This window comes from Hippocampus zosterae, chromosome 1 (genome assembly GCF_025434085.1).
Source record: "Hippocampus zosterae strain Florida chromosome 1, ASM2543408v3, whole genome shotgun sequence".
NCBI lineage: Eukaryota > Metazoa > Chordata > Actinopteri > Syngnathiformes > Syngnathidae > Hippocampus > Hippocampus zosterae.
In genome coordinates, this window is record NC_067451.1 from 579229 (window position 1) to 602153 (window position 22925).

Sequence of the window (22925 nt, forward strand, 5' to 3'; positions counted from 1 at the left end):
ACGACAGTGCTAGCGAGACATTTGACTATGTTAAGCTTGACATCAAGTCGATATCGAACAAGCTAAATGGCGAGCCGCATATTAGCTTAATATAAAAGTAGCTAATAAAAGTATCTTAATATTTAAGGAATTAGCTCGATATCTAACTACCTCCGTGTGTAAAATTGCGACTATTTATTCAAACGACAGTGCTAGCGAGACATTTGACTATGTTAAGCTTGACATCAAGTCGATATCGAACAAGCTAAATGGCGAGCCGCATATTAGCTTGATATAAAAGTAGCTAAGAGAAGTAGCTTAATATTTAAGGAACTAGCTCGATATCTAACCACCTCCGTGTGTAGAATTGCGACTATTTATTCAAATGACAGTGCTAGCGAGACATTTGACTATGTTAAGCTTGACATCAAGTCGATATCGAACAAGCTAAATGGCGAGCCGCATATTAGCTTGATATAAAAGTAGCTAAGAGAAGTAGCTTAATATTTAAGGAACTAGCTCGATATCTAACCACCTCCGTGTGTAAAATTGCGACTATTTATTCAAATGACAGTGCTAGCGAGACATTTGACTATGTTAAGCTTGACATCAAGTCGATATCGAACAAGCTAAATGGCGAGCCGCATATTAGCTTAATATAAAAGTAGCTAATAAAAGTATCTTAATATTTAAGGAATTAGCTCGATATCTAACTACCTCCGTGTGTAAAATTGCGACTATTTATTCAAATGACAGTGCTAGCGAGACATTTGACTATGTTAAGCTTGACATCAAGTCGATATCGAACAAGCTAAATGGCGAGCCGCATATTAGCTTGATATCGAACCAATCAAGTAACCCGTTAGGAAACCACTGCGTCAACCGACGTCGCCGCAGTGATCCCATTTTCTGTCCGAGCAACGTACAAAGATATCAACTAACCCATGCAATAACAACACCGGTCTGGGTCAAAAACAAAACTAAATATTTTCTAGATCAGTTCTTCGCACTGAAGACAGCGGCCCCATTCATTTTGCCCCATATGCCTCCATTTTTATCTTGCACCCTATTTACTCTAGCTAGCTAGTCGCTCGCTGTCCCGAGGAGCCACGAGACGCCGATGGAGATGAAGAGCATTTTGAAATCGGACAGAAGTAAGTTTTGAGAGCCGCCGACCTCGGGAGCCGATGTGCTGGAAGCTCACGCGGCTCTGACCTACTCGACCTCTTCAGAGAAAGTCTCGCTGCTGAAGGCGCAAGAGCACAGCACCAAGCAGAGCAGCTCCGTCGGAGCCCTGCGCTGGTGCTTGCCCGAGGAGGACATCCAGGCCCACAACTCGGCCCCCAGCAGGCCCGTCGCCAGCGGCAAACTCACCGGACACTCTCAGGTCAGCAAACACTTTTGATGTTTTTTTTTCTTTTTGCTCACCCGCGTCCACACAGTGTGTTTGAAACGCGGATTCAAGCGCGTCTGAAGCGTTCAATGTTGCACGTGGATGTTTGCCGCAGACGCAGCAGCGGCCTCGCCAGAGCAGCCTGAATGATCTGCGCAGCCTGCAGGAGTGCGTGCAGTTCCTCCAACACTGGAAGGAGCAAGTGGACCAGGTTTGCAAGGTACACCAAATAGTTGGCCAGAACCCATCGGCCATTCAATCAAAATATGTCTTGATGCGTGCAAAGACAACTTTTTTTCTAGGAAAAAACCCCCCCAAAAGATTGAATTCCTGTAACGTTATGACTTTTTATTACGACTTTACTGTCACGAAGATGACTTTTTGAAAAAAAGAAAATACCGTAAATTCACGTAAAATTCTGACTTTTCATCCTGACAAAATTGGTCTTTTTCATAGTCTGGAAAGTATAAATTTAATCTGAACGAATGGCATTTAGGGCTACGGAAAGGAAAAAAGTGGCCGTCGATCCCCGCGAATGCATTCCAAGCCCATTGACCAAACGGCGTCGTCACTGTTGTGCTTGCGCAGCGTCCCGTTTCCGCTCCGGGGACCAGCAACGCCGCGAAGTCTGACTCGCGGACCGAGCGCAGTTTGGAGGAGTCCCGTAAACTCATCTTGGAATGGGCCAACGAACTTCGCCACGTGGACAAAGTCCGTCCTCGTGCCAGCGACCTGACGGCCGACGTCTCGCGAGAGAAGCCTCACGCGTTGGCTCAAGTCGTGGAGGGCAAGCCCTGCTCACCTGAGACTGAAGAACCCAACAAGGATTTAGACGCCAACGAGGACGCACAACTGAGGGTGATGGAGTGGGCCAAGGAGGTACAGAAGGTCTCCGAGGTGAGAAACCGCTTAAAAAAAAAATCACCCCTCCACCCCATACACACTCAAGTCAGTTGACAAGCTTCACGTCGTCTCGTCGCGCAGTTGATCACGATGGGGCGTCTATGCTAATTTCACCTAGCCAGTCTATGGTGTTTGGCATTATATGTTAGCATGAAGCTAACAGACTTTCGGCTTTGACAAAGTTATCGCGGCATCCAAATGCCAGGCGGCACGCCGTCGACTGGTTAGCATGGCCACACCGCAGTGCAAAATTCCGGGGGGGGGGTTCGATTCCTGTGTGAAGTTTGTATGTTCCCACCGTGCCTGCGTGGGTTTTCTCCGGGTGCTCCCACTATGCTCCCTCATTCCCAAAACATGCATGGGAGGTCAATGGATCGCTTGAAACGGTGAGCGCGAATGGTTGTTATTTATTTACCTTGCTGCCCGAAATCAGCCGCGATAGGCTCCGGCGCAGCCGCGACCCTCCCGAGGACAACGCGGCTCACATAATGGATGGCTGGAATCTTGATGCCGGGGAACCAAGTTGACGTGAGCTGAGAAGCTTCACGTCACGTTGTCGTGTCCTTCATCAATATGTTGCAGCCATGCTAATTTCACTGAGCCGGTCTATGGTGTTTGGCCTTTTGTGTTAGCATCGAGCTAGCGGACATTTGAATGACGGAAAGGATCGGGGCATCTCAATGCCAAGGAACTATGTTGAAGTGAGGTGATGACTGGCGCTATTTGTGTTAGCATCAAGCCAGTGGAGTTTCCATGTCGACAAAATTTTGTATTTTTATTTTTTCAGAGCTGCGGGGTGCAGAGCGACGAGCTCGGCAAAGTGCTGCGCCTGCTGGGCCTCAAGAAGAAGCGACTGGTCAGCCTGCTGCCCCTGCTGGAGTTCATCACCTGGTCGCTCCTCCTGGAGGACAGCGTGGTGAGCGCACAATGGAGGCGTGTGGAAATTTGGGAAAGATCGAGAACGAGGACACAGAAATAAGCAAGGCCGTTTTGTTAAGAGGTCACAAAGCAATAAAAGGCCGAGTTCGGCGTCATAAAGCAAGCTGATAAGGCGCCAGTTATATAATGCCACGGCGACGTGTGCGTGCGTGAGCGCGATAAATGAGTCAGGTCCCTCTGTTTATGTAATTGCTGATAACCTACGACACAGTTGCCTTTTATTGCCCATCTCTCACGATGAATCTCGGAAATACCCTTGGCCAAAATGTTGTCATAGGATTTTTTTTTTTTTTTTTAAACCAACCAGGATATCAGTCGTTGAGATACAAAATATATCAATGGTTGAACAATGTTCAAATGTGTGTGTCCAAAATGTAGACCATACCAATAATCCGTATCACTAGCCTATTTGGAGGTATCGGTTCATCGTGGAGGGTGCCGATACCAGTCAACGATACCTGAGGCAAAAAAAAAAAAAAAAAAAAAAGCATATTTGAGATGGAGTAAGTCCTCCTTGGCGGTAGGTGGTGCTATCCTCTGCATCACAAAGAAAGCTCTTTTTTTGGCACTGTGTTCAAGGGGACATTGCAAAAGAACTCGAGGTGTCGCTACTCAAAGGCTTAATACTCATATCGGTATCAGTCGGAACAAAAAACGGTATCGAACAAGCCTGAATCAAACAATAGCGTCCTTCACTTTTCTGTTGTTCATTTTGGCCACCATCAAAGAAGGTCAAGGACAACCGCATTTAATTTGCTCACCTCGTTTCGGGCGCGCATTTCATGCAGTGGCCCAAATGGGTCATTGCACTTTGCCAATATTGGACTTGTAAAGTTTTTATTTATTCTTTTTATTGGCTCGGGTCAAAGATTTACAGTTTTGCTGGGAAGAAGGGTAGCTAACTTGCTTTTTTTTTTTTTTAGGGGACCATCCCGCAGTTATGGTTGCCGGTAAAGCAGCGCACGTGGAAAGCGGGGACGTCCAGATACATCCCCAACTCGGGTAGCTTTTCATTTCCCCGATTGATTTGACGCTCTGAGCGTTTGTATCAACGTGCGACATTGTCTCGTTTGCAGTTTGGAGTTGGATCTGCAGCGCAGAAGGTGAGGCCGACAAGACGCGCTCGCCCGTCAGCCGCCTGCCGAGCGCTTAACGCGGCCGCGGTGGGAAAAGTTGGGGAGACTTCGCCCGGGTTAGAAAAAAAATATTTAAAAAAACGAGCCGTAAAGAAACTCAAACCAAAAACGCTTTTAAATCAACCGAACGGAACTGAAACTACATCTGACATGAAAACAAAACATCTTGCGTTGTTATGGTGAAAATATCCGGGTATTTTATTTTATTTTTTTTTGGTCTTTGTGATTTTCTGTGAAGGTCATATTTATGGATTTATTTTTATCTCACACTCACCAAATACTTGATTGTTAAGTCATTCAGTAGCAGCCAATTCTAGAGCAAGTTTGAAAAGACGTTTAAAACCGTCTTTGGGAGTGAATGAGTTAAAAAGCCATTTTAAAAACGAATCAACAGCAAGCATTTTTTGTAAAAAATAGAAACAAACGTTTTTGGGGGTCACGGACTTTTAAAAAAGGAAATAAGAAGACCACAATACGCCAAACAACTGGCATCGTCGCCGAAAGTAAACTTGGGCGACCGACGTCATCCGAGTCCGAAGGGGCGAGGGGGGGCGCGACGATTGAGTACGTGGCGCAACGTCTTGACCGAGGGTTTGTCGTCCGTTTGCGGCAGCCGATGTGATCCTGGACCCGACCACCAACCACCCGTGGCTGACCCTGTCCGAGGACCGGCGGCAAGTCCAGGAGGGCCCGTCGCAGGCCCACCTGCCGTACAGCTCGCAGCGTTTCGACGGCTGGCCCTGCGTGCTGGCCTGGGAGGGCTACGGCCGCGGGCGCCACTACTGGGAGGTGGACATCGCCAACGACGGCTACTGGCGCGTGGGGCTGGCCGCCGCGCGCTCCAAACGCAGCGGCCGCTTCCACATGTGCCCCGAGACGGGCTACTGGTGCCTGTGGCGCGGCACGCACCGGTTCTACGCCTGCACCCAGCCCGAGACGGCGCTGCCCGCCGGCCTGGTGCCGCGGCGGCTGGGCGTCTACCTGGACTGCGAGGAGGGCCAGGTGTCTTTCTACAACGCCCAGAGCAGGACGCACATCTACACCTTCACCGGGGACTTCAAAGGCAAGGTGTACCCGTTCTTCGCTCCGCTCGACGGCCGCACCCTCATGACCGTCGCGCCGCCGCGGGCCGCCCGCAGCACCGCTTGAGACGGCTTCTTCTTGGCCTGCCACGCGACCGCCGCCGGCGCCTGATTCTCGCTCATGGGATTGTCAACGGATGCCGTCTCTTATTTCAAATCACCTTTCGCCCGCAACTGACGCGCGTGCGCATTCTCATCGACACGTTTTGCAAGAATCACTGACGGTGTTTGGGTGTCGTTGGTTTTTTTTGCTCTCACTTTTTTGTTATTTTCAGGAAGAAAAAGAATTGCCCCCTCGCCCCCCCAAGCTACGAGATAGTGCAATACTTGTACATGTATTTATGAACGTATTTACTCCGTGCAGTCGAGATTTGCTGCTCCGGCTTGATTTAATTTCATTTGATTAAAAATGAATGAAAAAAAATTCTTGTCTGGATTTCATGATAAAAAAAAAAAATTCAAAGCAGAGGTTGGTTCATCAAAACCAAACATTTGAAACGGCGTCTTTTCAAAAGGACGGAAATTCAATTCCTAATGAGAATGATCCCGTGTGCACGCATCTGAACGAAAACGAGGGCTTCTCGTGCACGCGTGTGCTTGACTGAAAGTCAAATATTCAAAGAGCAAACAACAGCCTGAGGAAGTGCGGCTGAGCAAGCGTTGCAGCTCTTTTCCTGCTTCCGCTGCAAAACAGACCCCAAAAAAAACGGTTTCGAGGGAAAGAAGGCACGAGACTGAAGAGAAAATGTAAGTGAGCATTTTTCACACCCCCCCCCCCCCCCCCGTTTGGTTTCGGCAGATTGTGAAGTCCGTTGGTTGACATCTCAACGACATGTTGACGGTGGCGTCGGATGACAACAAAATGAAATTCAGGAAAATGCAAGCGCATTGTGGGTTGATTGACATGGCGCTCTTCCTTCTGTGTACAATTCAACACGTACGCGGAATCGCGTCGGCGGCTCTCAATCCAAGGGGGGGGGGGGCTGGTCATAACTTGGTTTTCCTTTTGAACGCAGGCTCAGCGTCAGGCTCGCCTACATTTTCTCCTACAATCTGTTCCAGTTCTGCGGACACACGTGGATACTCGCCAACACGGTCGTCCGCTTCATCACCTTCGGACGAGGTCAGCTCCAAGGGGACACGACTGGGGGGGGGGGGGGGTCGCCTCTCGACGAGCGCGTCAAATTCTTTTTTTTTTTGTTCTTTTCTCGCAAGATGCCCTGGCGGACACGTTCCACTCGGTGGGTTTCGTCATGAGCCTGTGCCAGCTGCTGTCCGTCTTGGAGATTTTCCACATCGCCGACCGGCTGGAGCGAGCCAGGCTGCTCCCGCGCCTCGTCCAAGTACGAGCGATCCCCACGCGGGGCCACGCGCTCCGACGAGGGGGTGTGAAAGTTGACCTTTTGTCCAGGTTTTCGAGAAGAACCTCCTGCTGATCGTGCTGGTCCACTTGGACGAGGTTCAGAGCAAACCCGTCGTGTGCGTGCAGCTCTTCTTCTGGAACATCTTGGACCTGCTCAGGTGCACGCTCACAGACTACAACATTTAAAAAAAAAACTCCCAGGTCTGCAACATTCTGGTTTTGGGCCCAGGTACCCCCACGAAGTGATGCGCATCATGGACGCCCCCTCGGCTGCCGTGCTGTGGGCCCGTTACACTCTGTGGATTCCCATCTACCTCCTCTCCGCCGTCACTGAAGGTGACCCCCCCCCCAACGGCGCCCAACAACATGACATGAAAAATGCCCATGGAGAGTTTGAAAAAAAAAATGGTTTCCAGTTTGCTTTGAAACAGCCATTTATTGAAAAAGAAAATTTTCGGGGGGGGGGGGGGGGGGGGGGAATTGCAGGCCTCGCACTTACTGACTTGAGATATTGACTTGGAATTTGCCAAATGATAAGAGGACGGCCGAAAAAGTCTCAAAAATCCAAGCTGCAAATTGAACGGGAAGGCCGCCATTTTGTTTTCAGGGGGAGTATTGCGGACGTCGTCGCCATGTTAAATAAAAAATACGTTTGATCGGTTTGAAAATGGGCGAGCGAGGTCACGTTCATCGTCCTGGGCAGTTTGAACTCGACTTTTGTTGAGAGTGTGAACTGGAGGACGAGCTACGCCGGAGGTCGCCAGTAATTTCCGCCAACCGAAAGCGGCTTCTGCTTCCAACAGGGGTGACGATCTGCCACGCGATGCGCTACGCGGAGCAGGAGGCGCTCCGACGAGGGAGCTCGACAGCTTGGCCGCATGGCCTCGGGATGTCGCTGCCTCTCCTCGGCTTGGGTAAGACGAAGCTTGAGTGAGTGTGAAAGGAGGGCGGGGACAAAAAAAAAAAAAATCCCGCTTTTTTTCCCCGCAGGAGCTTCGCTCACAGTGTGGCAGTCGCTCAAGGAGAGACGACATCAGCTGGAGAGGTGGACCAAGACGACAAAGAGGAAATGATTGAATGATAACTCCCCCCCCCCCACCCCCCACACGCCCCTCAGCCCTTTGAGCATTTTTCTTCCCCATCTGATCGCCATTTTGTGGTCCACTTCCACGCGGGGAAAAAAAAAAATGCTCACACGGCTTGCTGAGGATTTGATTCCCAGCCATACGCTCGGGTCCACACCGACTTCTTCTTGAAGTCGGGGGAGCTCCGCAGGGCCAAGAGAGCCGCTGAAAGGATGAGAAGGAGCCGCTCAGAATCACAATTCCATTCAAATAGAATCCGTCGCCTTTTCTCACCGCGAGCCGCGTCCACGGTTGCCGCCGACAGACTTTGTTCGGGTCCCTCCACGAGACTGAGAAGCCACTCTATGAACTAAAACACACACACGGGGCGTCAAATCTAAATGGAAAGTCCCCCAGGGATGGGACGGACGTCCCGGCGGCTTCAGACCTTGTGGGCGTGGCGGTTCCAGGGTTCTTTGTGGAGAAGCGGCGGCAAGCTGCGGGGCAGTCCCAGCAGGCATCGCGGCAGGGCCTCCTCCGTCAGCCACTCGGCGCCGTACAGGGCGTGCGCCAGGGCGGCGGGCTTGGAGGCCGCGCTCCGCGGGAACCAGCGCCACCTGACGCCCAGCAGGAGGGGGACGGCGAGGTCGCCCCAGGAAACCACGGCGGCGGCAAAGACTTGGAACAGGAAGTCTGTGGACTGCAGGGGATAAGATAGCAAATCCGTTTGTGGAACATTCTCCCAGTTTTAATGCTGATTGGTTAGACCGCTCAACAAAATAAAGGGCGAAAATGCTTTCAAACAACAAGCCAAGGAGCGGCTGGTGCTCGCTCATGTGGCGTCAAAAGATGTCAGAGACTTTCATCAGACAAAAGCCGCTTTTGGCTGAAGACGCAAAAAACGGCACCTTGACTTTTGTACTTGTTATCTGCCGCCCTCTAGCGGTCGAAAGGCAGAACCTCGCTTGAATGGCACATTTTGGCTGGCAAATACAAAGCCAGACAGAGCGACAGCAGAACAGCAACAGCGACGGCTTCGTAGGTACCAAAATACCGAGACGTCCGACGCACCCGTTTGCTGTTTGCGTCCGCGGTGGCGCCGTAGGCGACGTTCCGGACGAGTCCCATCAGCTCCAACAGCCACTCCATTCGCTTGGAAACGCCTGCGGCACAAAATGCATTTCCTTGTGTTCATTCATTAACAAGAATAAATAAATTTAAAAAAAAGTTTAAGTGACCCGTATTGACGCCGGCGGCCAGGCGACACTGGTAGAACGTCTGCAGGAGGATCCAGCCCACCCGCTGGCTGGGCCAACCGCGGAGCACGCCGGCGATGACGTCATTGAGAGCCAGCAGGGGAATCCTCCCCCGAGATGCCAGGCAAGCTAAGACGAAGCAGGTTTTCTCCATCTGTGTCTGAAAAGTCCGAACTTAAGGTAGACTGTGTCCAATAAAAAGACTATGGCCTCATTCCAAAGCAAAATGGTGACTTTGGCAGATGAGCTGGTACCTCCGTGACACCCGCGATGCGTTCAATCTCCGTATCGGACATCTCAGACAAGCAGTCGGCCACTCCCACATAATAATCCACTTCCGTATCCTAAAGGAGACGAGCACACGTTCGCCATTCGCAAAAAAGTCCTTTGGGAAAGTGACGAATGAGACTCGGCACCTTGATCTGATCGGGCAGAAGGCCGAATATCTTCTCGACGGCGGAAGACAGGGCGGCCCAGCAGACGCCGGGCGGGTCGGGCGCGGCCATGGCCTTCGCTAGGCCCCGCAGCAGGGAGTCCCGCAGGGAGGGATGCCGGCCTCCCAAATCTTCCTGAAAGTTCTGCGGGCCGAGAGTCTCCACGAAGAAGCGCAGCTTGTCCTCGGGGACGTGCTTCATCCACGAGGAGAGGTTCTCGTAAAGGTGGGCCTTCGTCCGGGACTGAATGACAAATACAACGCTGCCGCTAGCGCACGCCCTTCGACCCCTTTGTGTCAACGCCGCCTCCTTATTCAGAGCATATCGTCGCCAAAGGCGGGGCTCCGTACTTACACCGAGGCTGTACACCAGAGGCGAGGACAGCCAGGAACCCAAAAAGAGCGAAGCACTCTGCGAATACTGAGCTTGAGTGGCGGCCAAGGCCACGCATTGATGCTGAACCTCCTCGCCTGTCGACGCGGGAACAATAAAGACGGTCATGGCGAGCGCGAGATTTCAAAAGAGGGCGCTTACCAAAGCCGAGTCGCATGAGAGGGGACAGGATCCCGCTCCAGTTGACGGGCGGGTACTGGAACGCCGTTCCCACGGAGGTCAGAGGTCGAAGCGCCGTTTGGACCACGCTTGGAGGCGCAAAATCCGGACCTGCCAGTAAAAGCGTTCTTGGATGGATTGATTTTTACACATCCTCAATTAATATAATAGGCACGGATAAATCAATAAATCATGCGCTCATTTGATCATTAATCAATATTTTTATCTATATAGAAATACATCTATATGAATATATATATATATTTATTAAGTTTTGTAAAAAAAAAAAAAGCAAAATATTTCTATTCATACATTTATTTGATTTAACATTTGTCTCATTTGAGTATAAATAACAGAATTGAAAAAAATATGACACAAAAGAATTTCAAATCGGTTCACCTCTGTCAATATGTTATTCGATCAGCTGTAAATACAATCATTTTAAAAAGCGCTAAACAAATCATCTCTAAAAAACTGAATAATTTTTGCCTGAAACGTTTTTTTTTTTTTAATTTGTCATGACTTGGTGTGTATAAAGACAGCGGTGAATGAAACGTTGCCTTCAAAGACATTTTCGCGTAGGAAATTCTTGCCACAAAAGGCGTACGCAAAAGGAGCAAACCTTTCTTTCCCGCCTCCGTGAGCAAGTCCGCCACGGCCCTGATGACGCTTTTCTCCGCCAGGTAAGCGAAATCCGCAGGCACTGAAAGGACGACAGTATCATCGCGCGCCTGCGTCGCCGCGCCTGCGCCGGACGAGGCTGGACGCGGACCGACCTGCTGCGTGACTGCGACTGGCGACGGCGTGCGACAAATGCAAGTGGCCCATCAGGCAGGCGCAGTTGGACTGCAAGCCGATGGCCCCTGAGAAGCTTACGATCTGACAGGCACAAAGCGGAAAAGATGAGGAGCTAACGCGGAATTCCAGACAGTCAAGGGGGGGGGGCGGCTCGGGTGGGGGTTAGGAAGGGACTGTCGGAGGAAAAGGTCGGAAGATTCCATGCGGCGTTACCTGCGAGACGGCCCGAAGGACCTCGTTCAGTCGGCTCTGCTGGTTGGAGGAAAGCTCCAGCTGGCTCTTGAGCTGCGATCGGGGGGGGGGGGGGGGTAGAATCAAAGGCGTGCCGGACCGATGAGTACCAAGAAAGCTAAACGGCTTTGACGCCAAAGGAAAGGTGCTTCGGGTTCACCTGAATGAGGTAATTCTCCGATCCCACTAAAGCCACCAGGCCGTTGACGGCAGCCAGGCGCTGCATGGTGGGGCACCCCTGAAAGACGCAAAAACAAAAACCACCACCAGTTCGACAACAACAACAGCAACAACAACGAAGCGCTCCAAATGCCCGCCGCACCTCCGCCAGCAGAATCTTGAGCCCGGCGGCCAGGAGACGAGGCTGCAGGTCCTCCGCTTTGCTGTGGCCGCACAGAGACAGGCCGTGCACCGCCAGGCCCAGCGCCATGGACAAGCCGGGAGTCTGGACCAAAAAAAAAAAAAAAAAGAAAAGCCGGACTGGCATCTGGCTTGTTGCCATGGCGACGCAGAGCGCTTCGGGCTCAACCAAAGGAAGGCGAGGTGATGTCGCAAGTCCAAAGTGCAGGACGAATGAACGGAAAGAGGGAGGGATGCACGATAGGAAGGAAGGAAGGAAGGAATGGGGGGGGGGGGGGGGGGTCGGGTGAAAGAAGGGTTCAGGAAAAGAGGGCGGGAGAAAGAACCAACGGCATCAAAGGAGGACAGACATGATGAATGTGGGATGCCAGGGCGCAAAGGGAGGAGGGAAGGAAACAAGCATTGAAGGAAGCAAGGAAGCATGAACGCCGTGTTGGACCGAGACCTGCTGGCTCTCCTCGGTCAGGGCGCGCAGCGTCGTCACCACTTGCTCCGCCTTGTCGGCATCGATGACGCCCGCGCTGAAGGCCGACACGCCGACGCACGCCGCCGAGTACGCCAAAACCTGCACGCAAGGATGCGAAGGCCGCAAGGGGCTCCACTGATGCTCGCACCCCCCCCCCCCCCCCCAAGTGTACTTGCTTACCTCTTGCATCATGCGTCCTTGTCCGCCGCTGTCCTGCAAGGCCCTCAGGAGCTTGTCCAGGTTTAGGACCACGCGGACGTGCTGCTGCTGCTGCTGCGCCGGCCCCCCGCCGCCGCAGAGAGCCGAAAGCACCAGCGCCAGACCCAACACGCAGCCCGTACTGAAGAAATGGGACAAAAAAGGAGGCCGCTTGACTTCCGGAGCGCATTTCGGACACCGCGCTCACGTCGAGAGCACGCCAAAACAAAGTCAGCAGACGCGCTCACTTGTATTCCGCATGGGTGTCGAAAGCGGAAGCTTCCAGAGCCGCCAGAGTGTCCGGGAGGAGATCGCCGTCCTTCTGAGCGCCGTCGTCACTACGGAGCGAACGTGGAAAAAGGCCTCGTCAGAAAGCTCTCAGCAGCTCCGGGATGGTGACGGCCGCCTGCCGCAAACGGACGGTTCGGAGCGGGCGCGCTACCCACCCGAGGCGCCGCCGATACGCGGCGGACAGCACCGTGCCGAGGGCCAGGCCCGAGTGGAAGCGAACGGCCTGAGAGTCGTCGGCGGCGGCGGGCGACCCGGGCAGGCCGGCCCGGAGCGTCGACAAGACCCGCTCCAGGCCGTCCGGATGCCGCAGAAGCAGCGCCGGCACCAGCAGGGACAGGGCCGAGCTGGCGCAGGAACGAGCGATGGCGCTCGCCGTGTTCTCGCCCGAATAGGAGTGCTGGGGGGGAGGAGATGAGGAGATGAGTTTTCAGCACCCAAAAAATAAAAAAAATTGGGTATTGGGTGTCACCATTGGGTGGCGCTGGACTCCCACGGGCCCAACTTACGTGCAGGTACCAAGGAAACACTTGACCTTTGGCCTTGTAGCCGCTGCTGACGATGCTGAGCAGGGTGTCGAGCACCATTGCTAACCAGTCGCCGGGGGCCACCATCTCCGGTCCGGCGTCCTTCTCGGCGGGCAGGTCGCGCTCGTATTTGGCCACGGCGGCGGCCAGGGCGCCCAGTGCCAGGATGGAGTTGCCCTGGACAACGGGACTCTCCCTGAAGGTCGCAAAGCACAAGAGGCGCGTGTGAGCCTGCGCAAATTTGCAGCGCCTCCTCCGCACGCGTGCTTTCCACCACTCACTTGGTTGCACCTCCGATCGTATCCGTTAAGTGATCTCTGGTCCTGAGAAGAGCGCCAGATCATTTCCCATCAGAAGCGATCCCGCGCCGGAATCGAACGTGAAGCTCACCACAGCCAGGCGCGACGCTGGTCGGACTGCAGCGCTTCCGTGTCCTCTTCTTGGTCTTTCTGCCGCTGCGTTTCCAGATCAGCCCGCCGACCCTGACCCCCCCCCCCCCAAAAAAAAGCAAAACCGTCAACAATGGCTTGATTGTCTTTGTACCTCATGACATATCAGAAGTAGCCACCTCGAGCACCGCGTGGAAAGTACGATTCATGAAACCGCGCCAGGCCTCGGGCAGGAGCAGCGCGCGGTGCCATTCGGACGGCTGAATGTTCACCTGCGGGCGGGTACAAAAACGTCACCCACAAAAAAAAACCAAAACCAACAACGAAGGAGTGAGAGGCGGACGCGAGTACCTCGTGGATGAGGGCGGTCATGGTTTGCTGATAGCTGCGGCTGCGGCTGAGAAGGAGGCGGCGCAGGGGTCGCCCGGCGCGATCCGTCTGCTGCGGTAGCTCGTAGCAAAGCAACAGGCCGGCTGCAAGACACACACACAGAAAAAAAAAAAAAAGTGAGTCGGCCTGGCGATTCAGGGTTCCATTCTCGGATCCGGAGGGATTGGACTTTGCGAAGCGGTCACCTGCTAGCCCCGCCTTGAGCCCCGGCTGCTTGTTCTTCTCGTAGGACTTGAGCATGAAGGCCGGGATGCCGGCCATGGTTTTACCCTGGTCCGAACGCAGGCCGCCTCCCCGCAGGGCGGAAAAGTACACCCCCCTGGGCATCCGGCTCGTCTCCTGCTTGATGAGCGACGTCAGGAAAAGCTCCAAGGCTGCGACGGCGACAGCTCGGTCAGTTACGGACATTGACGGCGAAGGCGCTTTGAGCCGCAAAGAAGCGAGCGACGTCATTCACCGGCTAGCGCAGGCGGGGGGGTGAGCGTCAGCAACTTGACGTACGATGAACCGGCCACGGAGAAATCCTTCTCTTCCTCCTCGCCCTCATCCTCGGGCGCAGGCTCAGGCGGCTCCGCGGCAGGCCTGGCCTGTGAGCGGGAACAGGAACGGGAAGAAAGCAAGGAGAGGAACAAGCGGCCGATGACTTTTGGTTGTCGGCTGGCTTCATTTAAAAAAATAAAAATAAAAAATACACAAGTCAACCTGACTTGACTTACTGCCTCGGGGAGATGATTTATTGTGTGAACCTCTTCCGGGAAGTCTGCCAAGGCCCGAAAGCCGCAGCTGGCTACCTCTGGATCCTGTTTCGGGGGCGGGGTGTCAAATAGGGGCGCCCGTCGCGACATCGGATCGTGTCGGTGTGTTTTCGACACGGACCTTGTTGATAGCGTAATGCCATAGGAAGCTGACCGCTTCCTCCTTGAGCTTCTACAAAAAAAGCCAAATAAAAAATCAAATAAGAACTGCAAATAGTTCAAAATTACAGTAATACAAAACTAAAAAAGAAAAAAAAATCAAGAACGCAGATTTTCTGTCGTGACGAACAGAGAGTTCATTGTAATGCTTAAAAAAAAAAAAATTTTTTTTGAGCAGGTACCTGATACTCCTCGGACATGACGGCGAGTTGGGGAACCAGAGCCAGAAGCTGCGACACGGCCTTGACCATCGGCGGACGAGAGTCGCACCTCAATTCCGGTCCGAGACTTCTCCATGTCGACACGATGTCCACGACCTGCGATCGAAAAACTCACTTTTGGATTAAAGGACTTGATAACCTTTTAAACGTACGACGTGGATGGATTCTACTGCCCCCCCTGGTGGCCAAGGCGCACACAACAGAAGGAGCAGCATGTCCAATGAGCCAAAGCAGGAAATTCATTCATTCATCTTCCTAACCGCTTGATCCTCACTAGGGTCGCGGGGGGTGCTGGAGCCTATCCCAGCTGTCTCCGGGCAGTAGGCGGGGGACACCCTGAACCGGTTGCCAGCCAATCGCAGGGCACACAGAGACGAACAACCATTCGCACTCACACTCACACCTAGGGACAATTTAGAGTGTTCAATCAGCCTGCCACGCATGTTTTTGGAATGTGGGAGGAAACCGGAGCACCCGGAGAAAACCCACGCAGGCCCGGGGAGAACATGCAAACTCCACACAGGGAGGCCGGAGCCGGAATCGAACCCGGTACCTCTGCACTGTGAAGCCGACGTGCTAACCACTGGACCACAAAATATGATTTAAATTCTTTACATTCCATTCAATGATGTCATTCTAATGTGTTTTCCATAAAGTACGAGGGATATTACTTTGCCACAGTTGGGGGCTCATTTGAATGAATTTCAATCGGGAAAGTGGAGTTGAGAGAAGCACCCCGACCTCAAGTCAAAAGTAAAGTTCCGACTGTGGAGCTAAACGGTGCGGTTCGCGAACCCTGCGGATGGACGACGGCGAAAGGTTCGGCGGCCAACCTCTGCACGGCACAGCTCCTGCAGGCCCTGCAGGGCGAGGACGGCGGGGGTCACCTGGTCGCCTCTGCTGCACTGCTTCAAAGTCAACGCGATGGCGGCCAACATGTCACTTGCGTGCTGGTAAGGCCTGTAAGCGCAAACGCAAAGTTGCGACCGTTATTGGGGCGATTAACCTCCAAAACGCTCCGGGAGTGAGACCTCTCTCGACAGATGTCTCGAAGACAGGCCGCTCGGGCCAGCACTTGCTCCCACTGGGTTTCCCTCCCCATCACCACCGTGTTGTCGGGCTGAGCCAGCAGACGCTGAAGCTCGGGGTAAACGCGGTCCTGGACGGTGGGGGAGGGGAGGGGGGGGGATCAATAACTAACGGTGATGGTGGCGGGCGTTTGTTGAGGGGGACCCACCTCTTTCTTCCAAAGGGCAGCAGTGAGCCGCATGGCCACGGCTTTGAGTTTGAGGCTGCTCGCGAGCGTGCCGAGAGTCTGCAGGATCGCGGGCACACACAGCTGCGACACAAAAGCACTTTTGGTTTTTGGTTTTTTGTTCAGCTTTGACCAGAATCTATTTCTTTTGACCCTTTCGGGGACAAGCGGTTACGACAGTGGACAAGTGTGTTATGTTCTCGAGTTACAGGGGTGCACGAAAGGGTTCGTACAAATTGATGAGCATCTACTTGCCGGTACCTTGTGGGTGCCGAGGTTCGGCAGGCAGTCGAGCACCGCGTGAGTCAGGCTTGGATCCGTTTCTTTCCCCAGCTTGAACAGCAGCACCGGAAGGAGAGACGGGACCTGCAAGAGGAAAAACTTGATGGCTCAAATGATGGGCTATTTAGTCGGATTCCATTGTAACCTTCACAGACTCAAGACACCCGGTGCCTGACGGAGCAAAGCAGCCCCAGAAAGAAGGATCCGATTTCTTTCTAGGCCATCATTTTTCTTTTCTTCTTCAAAATAATTCTGCCAGACCACCAAAATGAAGCAAAGGCTGAGTTTCATTTTTTTTCACCAAATTTGTATTTATTTATTTATTTTTATCTGTCTCGAACAGAAAGGAATCACCAATTTTCTTGACATGAGGTGCGCTAGGCTTGGCTGAGGAGAACAATCCAATTTGTCAACAGGCTTCTTCCAGGACATCAATGCTCGGTGCAAGTGGCACTGTGGGAGCAATTAAGAACAGCAGGGGGATCCTCTTAACGAGCAGCCTTGGCACCGCGTGCTATTTCACATCATTGTCTGGAGCCCGAGTGACTCACATTGCAGTCCCACGGGCTCGCAGGGAAGTCTGTCAGCAAGCAGAAAGCCCACAGCTGAATGCAGCAAGTTTGGGGTTTTTGGGGGGGGGGCGGGGGGGCAAGTTTATTCTAAAACAATTTTGCAGAAATGTCACTTAAGTAGCCAGCGGAGAGCTACCACAGTTTGACAGTGATTGATATTCATTCAGTAGCCCAGAGACTGTGAAAAGCAATAAAAACTGATCAACCGAGAGCCACTTCAACCACTGGTGCTAGATGCTAAACATTGGTGGGATTATGGCTACAAGATGGTCTCAATTCCTTATCTACTGGTTTCAAGAAAGGCCAAAGTGAGTGAAGGCAAACTCAAGTTGAGTCTCCACTAAATTCAAGTCGTGGCTTGATTTTCTGCGAGTCACAAGTCGGCCACATTAGCCACCACGCACCTAGCATCTGTTTCTCGCGTTAGCTAACTATGCCGACACATTGACAAGTGCTGGGGTTTTTTTTTTTCTCATGCTCCCAAACCTCAGCGTAAAATCTTTATTGTTATCTTCTCAATTTAACGCAAAACCAACATGAAGCTCGGTGACCGTTTGAGCAGCTGTCAGTGAGCTAACTTGAGAGGCTAGCGTAGCTTGTCTGTCTTTGTAGGTTACACATTGAGAGAGAAACTTAGTCTGTCTCTTAGTTGGCTTTTTTTTTGTGGCAACCCCTTTTCATTCAACATTTTGAATGGCTCTTTCGGTGTTGATCACCAACAGACCGGTTTCGGTGTTTATTACCACCTCCCGCCACGACGCTGTTCAGGATTAGCGCTGTTGAAAACGGACGGATGGATTTTTCTTAGGTTTGAGATAACTAAGCAAGTCTCAAGTCTTAAAACAGACACAATCTGAATCACGAGGTTGGAGACCCGAGTTTCTCCAACCCAACACTCACCTGGTGGGGGTCGGTGGCCGCAATGGCCCGAACGGCGTCCAAAGCCAAGCGGCAAACGTCGTCCTGACCCGTGAGGAGGAGGTGGGTGACCATGAGGGCGAGGGAGCGAGGCAGGCGCTGGTTTGACGACTGAGCCGAGGTGAACGAGAGGAGCCAGTCGACGGCCGCCGAGGGATGGCGGACTGCTTGGCGTAGGGTGGACACGGTCAACCTCACTTCGCTGAACCAGGGAGTGAGAAGAAGCGCCTCCGGTAGACAAGACTGACAACAAGGACAGGGTTGTCTTTATCCCGCAATGGGGGCACAAAAAGAGTTTTTCAACTCACCGGTTGTTCTCGACATGAGCAATTTTCTGCTTTGCGCTACAAGCAATGAATTGAGTTGAACCACCGACAACATTTAAAAAAGAGGCCGAGCGTGCTTGCTTCGAGCCTCCCTTGCTTCTTAACACAAGGAAAACCGTCATCGCTAACGAAGCGAATATCAACGTACTGGAAGTTATAAATCATGACAATGAACCACAATCCATATTTGTGTTTTGATTCACTTGCGGGGGGGGGGGCAAAGATCATTTGGAGACCCGAGCGAGTTGCAAGCATGAGTTCATTTTGCGGTTCAAGGCACCTGTTGGGGTTTAGCCTCCTGCCCGGTGACGCTGCGTAGCACGCGCTGAGCTAGCTCCTGGTTGAGGTCACGCGTGCGTCGCTCTGCGAGCGGCTCGGTGACATCCGAACAGGACAGGAGCTGCAGCACGGGAAGGACCAGGACCGGACTCACCCACTGAGAGAGTTCGGTGTGCTCGGGCGCTAAAGTTAGCACTGGAACGTGGACAGAAGGTTGTGGAAATAAGCAAAAAAAAAGAGTGTTTATAGACTGTCTGCAAATAACATGTGTGTATATTCGTGGATGCCATTATTCAGTCCTTTTTTAATTTTTTTTACCTAGACTGAGCAGGCTAGTCTGCTGCGCTGCGGGGGCCTCAAACAGGAGCAAGGCTACCCCCATTAACAGCTCATCAAAAGGCAGCTCCTACAAAACAAAAGTATCGCGCTTCGTCTTCGCAACTGTCGTCCGGACACACGAACGCCGATGAAACGTACGCCGGCTGACCTGTCGGCACGTCGGGACGAGCTCCATCATCAAGTCGACGAGAGGTCGACAGTCTCCGCTGAAGCTGAGGCAGCGCTGACAGGCGCAGAGCAGCTGGAGCAGCAGACGCAGCCTCTCGCTCCTCCAGGCTTCTCGCCGCTTCACCGACAGACCGGGAAGCAGGGCGTCCACCATCCAGTGCAGCTCCAGCGCCGTCTCCACACAGTCCACCTGTCATGACGAATACGGCCCAAGCGGTTTTGGTCAATGGATCCGATTCTGGATGTGAAAAAATCCTGCCGTTCGTATGTCAGCGACACTTTGCTCTCACTTACCGGCATGTGCGGCACCAGCCGGCAGAGGCACCGGAGCAGGCTGTCGAATGCCGGCGAATCCTCGTCCCGCTCCTTGTCGTGAGGGGGGAGCAGCGTCCGCAGGAGACCCTGTCGGAGGAAGCCGTGCTCGGGCCGCCTCTCGGGTTGGCAGTAGAGGTAGCGTAGGAAGGGGACCAGCATGGCCACGTAGGCCGGCTCATTTCTGGGTCAGCGCAGACGACGACATTGCAACCGTTGCGGCCAAGCAAGAAGCCAAATCGCGATGGGGGCTTCCGGGGGCTTGCCTGTCAACAGCCTGCTGAACAAACTCGGCCATCACGGCCAGAATGGCGGTCCAGCAGTCCGGACGGTTCTCCAGGGCTGTTATGTACGGGTGGGGACTATTCCTGCGTCAATGCAAAAGAGGACAAACAACACGGGACGGGACGGGTATCAAGGGGACATGAAAGTTGCTCTTGTTGGAAACTTGGAACTGTGAGCAATTGCGGGAAAAAAATAGCAATAAAAATAAAATGGACCCCCCCCCCCCCCCCCAACCCCCCAATCCAATGCTAGTGGAAACTGTTGTGGATTAATGACTTGCCTGCGCCTGTGCAAATCCAGACTAAACACATCAAGTCAAATCCAGGGTGAAGTCTTGAGGGTACCCCAAAGGCCCACTTAAAACTAATCCTTGGTCCCATCAATCCAGATCTCTCGCAAAGCCTTCTTTCTACCTACATTCTTGCTGCTGGAGGCTGTAAATTTCCCCAGTGTGGGACAAATAAAGGATATCTTATCTTATCTTATCTTATCTTAAGAGGGCAAAGTGAAATTGGCACGGCACACCCGACGACATTTCCCCGCACATAAATGTTTATGAAGCGCCGCCGCACACGCCTGACCTGATCCCGTAAGGACAAGTGAAGCTCACGTCCCGGTCTCGGCGGTCCGCCTGCATCTGGAGCAGCTTCCCCACAACTCGAACCAACCCGTGGACGTTCCTGAGGACAGCCCAGGGTCAAAAAGCCGGCACAAAGGAAGAGAAGCGGCAGGCGCGGCTGAGAAGGCGTTACCGCGCGGAAGGCAGCAGGTTGAGGACGCCGTTGAGGACCTGCTGCGGGTCGGCGTGGCCTTGCTCCACCAGCAGCACGACGGCGTCACAGCAGGCCCAACGCACCACGGCGCAGTCGCCGCAGCACCGCTCCCACAGGGTCTCCAGTGCCGAGCCCTGACGTGACGGAAGAAGCGCTTGACCTTTTGACCCATTGACCTTTGCCGGTCAATCACGGGGCACGCGGCGAGGCGGCCCGGCATCCGCGCGCACAAGTCACCCCCGCCAATGCGCCGTCGTTGGCATGCACTTGGAACAAAAACAGGACATTGAAGGGAATCACCTGCGTGGACGACAGGCTGATTTGTCCAGTCTGGCTTTTTTCCTTCAGCACAGCAGCAACGAGCTTTCTCACCGCCTGCAAAACAAAAAAGAGAGACTTTGTGACTTGCTATCGTTTTGCGATCATCAATATACAACCAAGGAAATCGTGATTTCCCACTTGTAGGTGCATTCACAGCTCACCTCGACTTGTATGATGGGGCTCTGGAAGTCAAGTCGCACCTTTAAGGCCTCCATCATGCCTACGAAAGCAGGAGAACCGAGTAAGGAACTGTGTATTTTTCAGCGTGGTCGCGCGGTGTCGGTGCCTGGCCCCCACCCTGCCATTAAAAACAAGCATCAGGTGTCAGCCTGTGAAAGACAAGTGATGCCACCACCTGTCGCCTCACGCAAAGTTTCCGAGGACGGTGACGCCCTGAGGCGCGCGAGACGCCGGGGCCTCTGAAAGACGATCCCCGTCTCGTGGAATCACATTATCGGCCTCACGCCGTGACATAAAGCGTCATTCTGTGATTCGCAGGGCAACAGAAGCCTCGCGACTCAGCGGGCCTGACATGAGCTGACTATCAAACGTACGGGAATCAGAAGCTGAAAATGACTTTACAGTATATGCTGATTTAGCCCCCCGCCTCCCCCCAAAAAAGCAGAACGATTGATGTACAATTTGCAGCAGGTGCAGCAGCACACACACACACACACACAAAAAAACGATATAAGGGTTTAACATGACTAGGAACACAGGCAATGAGTGTGAACCCAGCACCCACCCAAGCAAACCTCCCCTCCCCCCCCTAAACTGTTATCTACTTGATAAGCCAGTGTGCTCTACTGTCCAACAGCAGCACGCAGGGCGTCTGGCTCTCACCGCCAGGCTGCTTGACAAGCGACATGAGCTGGTAAGTCTGCTGCACCTGCCGCAAAAAAAAAAAAAAAACATACGGCAAAGAAAAAGACAAATGCTTCTTCTTGTACCGTCATTTCAAAATGAACATCCGTGAAGTTTGACAAGGTGCTCAAGTCTCATTCGGCTGTCAAAACATGCGTCCTTGGGGTTTTTCAACTTTACTCAGTAAAGCCTCTTAAGCGTAAAGCCTCGAAGCGTTTGGGCATTGACGCGTTCGAGCAGTTTCTACGGCATATTTTCCAGACTGCTGAATAACATGGACCTGCAACTGCAAAGGTCCGCATTACAGCACTTGTTGAGCCAACGGCCCTTTAGAAAGGACACCAACAACGAGGCTTTGCTGTGCACACGGCAAACACACAACCCGGGAGTCAGTGTGGCCTTTGACCGTGCGCCAAAGCAGGCATATTATTGGACCTGTTATTGCTAAATGAGGACAAAATCCATCTTTGCTCATACTGTCGTTGAGTTTCGAATGTACGACAGATCAATTTAATCCGTTATAACAACCCCAAACGACGTTTGTTCTGAGCCAAAACACGGAAAATATTCCAAAACGTTCGTGTACAAGAAAATCAAGCTGACAAACAAGAGTTTGAACAATGGACTCATTTCTAAACGTGGTTCTATCAAGCTAAATTAAAATAGAATCTTTAATCAATTGCGGCACTGGTGCAGTTGAGCATAGGAATTGATAGGTGGATTTATTTGGACTTTTGTATTTTCTTTAAAAAAAAACAAACAAACAAAAAAACTACTTTACATTTATCAAGTCAGCACAGCCGTGACCGTAATAAGCCACACTGAGGCTAGCTAACCTGCTAACAGCTACACATTAATACCAACAAGATCCTAATCGGCCCGGCAAGTTGTACACTATATGACCTGTTGTACATCTAGCATTTTAGTTGCACATTGAAGAATGTCAGAATCTCAATTAAAGCAGAATTAAAGTTTTTACTTGAATGGTTTGATCATCTTTACCTCATTCACAGACACGAAGAGCGTGGAAGTACGGCAGATGCCAAGGGTCAAGATTAACGCAAGAGTTAGAATGTCTGTGATGACGCTTTATTATTACAAATGTATAGCCAGTAAAGCCTAATTATCCAGGTGTTTTATATACAGTGCCATATAATTTAAAGTGGATGGTATCGATAACACCTGACGACTTATATTTAGTTTTGGGACTACATTTCATTTTCACGGTCTGCCAGGGGGACCCGAAGGCAGTCTGCTTCCCTTCTCTTCTCCCATTGGTTATTATTACCCTCTCGTGCTCGCTCGAACACGCGCTACGCATGCGCTTTGCCGCTCATTCAACAAGCTA

At 52.3% G+C, this 22925-nt stretch overlaps 3 protein-coding genes across 4 annotated transcripts; 2 read left to right on the forward strand and 1 right to left on the reverse strand.

The window, feature by feature from the left end:
• The first annotated feature begins 1054 nt into the window (after window positions 1-1054).
• si:dkey-219e21.2 (E3 ubiquitin-protein ligase TRIM39) lies at window positions 1055-5525 on the forward strand. Its single transcript, XM_052077994.1, has 8 exons — window positions 1055-1133; window positions 1212-1366; window positions 1488-1592; window positions 1961-2269; window positions 3063-3191; window positions 4138-4216; window positions 4291-4317; window positions 4964-5525. Exons 1-8 carry the CDS (start codon window positions 1100-1102, stop codon window positions 5497-5499), a joined length of 1374 nt encoding a protein of 457 aa, XP_051933954.1. The 5' UTR covers window positions 1055-1099; the 3' UTR covers window positions 5500-5525.
• Window positions 5526-6217: 692 nt separating this feature from the next.
• hacd4 (3-hydroxyacyl-CoA dehydratase 4) lies at window positions 6218-7903 on the forward strand. The gene is made up of 7 exons (XM_052057243.1): window positions 6218-6365; window positions 6446-6555; window positions 6648-6775; window positions 6844-6953; window positions 7025-7131; window positions 7599-7709; window positions 7786-7903. The coding sequence occupies exons 1-7, from the start codon at window positions 6265-6267 to the stop codon at window positions 7866-7868; spliced, it is 750 nt and encodes a 249-aa protein (XP_051913203.1). The 5' UTR covers window positions 6218-6264; the 3' UTR covers window positions 7869-7903.
• A 23-nt stretch (window positions 7904-7926) lies between these two features.
• Window positions 7927-22851, reverse strand: focad (focadhesin). 2 transcript variants are annotated; one of them, XM_052055822.1, is made up of 44 exons: window positions 22580-22851; window positions 21499-21602; window positions 20875-20933; window positions 20693-20767; window positions 20372-20526; window positions 20201-20299; window positions 19601-19702; window positions 19317-19518; window positions 19003-19212; window positions 18834-18921; window positions 18517-18710; window positions 17893-18153; window positions 16400-16504; window positions 16121-16222; window positions 15915-16042; window positions 15717-15843; window positions 14845-14979; window positions 14625-14675; window positions 14465-14548; window positions 14206-14335; window positions 13934-14122; window positions 13710-13831; window positions 13538-13630; window positions 13360-13451; window positions 13251-13292; window positions 12952-13165; window positions 12601-12842; window positions 12403-12492; window positions 12137-12296; window positions 11936-12055; window positions 11453-11575; window positions 11291-11368; window positions 11113-11184; window positions 10878-10980; window positions 10724-10804; window positions 10084-10212; window positions 9904-10019; window positions 9532-9792; window positions 9370-9459; window positions 9098-9275; window positions 8931-9022; window positions 8308-8559; window positions 8154-8229; window positions 7927-8084 (listed from the first exon to the last, which is right to left on the reverse strand). In XM_052055822.1, exons 1-44 carry the CDS (start codon window positions 22582-22584, stop codon window positions 7987-7989), a joined length of 5529 nt encoding a protein of 1842 aa, XP_051911782.1. In that variant the 5' UTR covers window positions 22585-22851; the 3' UTR covers window positions 7927-7986. The 2 variants fall into 2 exon arrangements, with proteins under 2 accessions (XP_051911782.1, XP_051911869.1); XM_052055909.1 differs by lacking the exon at window positions 21499-21602.
• Window positions 22852-22925: the final 74 nt, after the last annotated feature.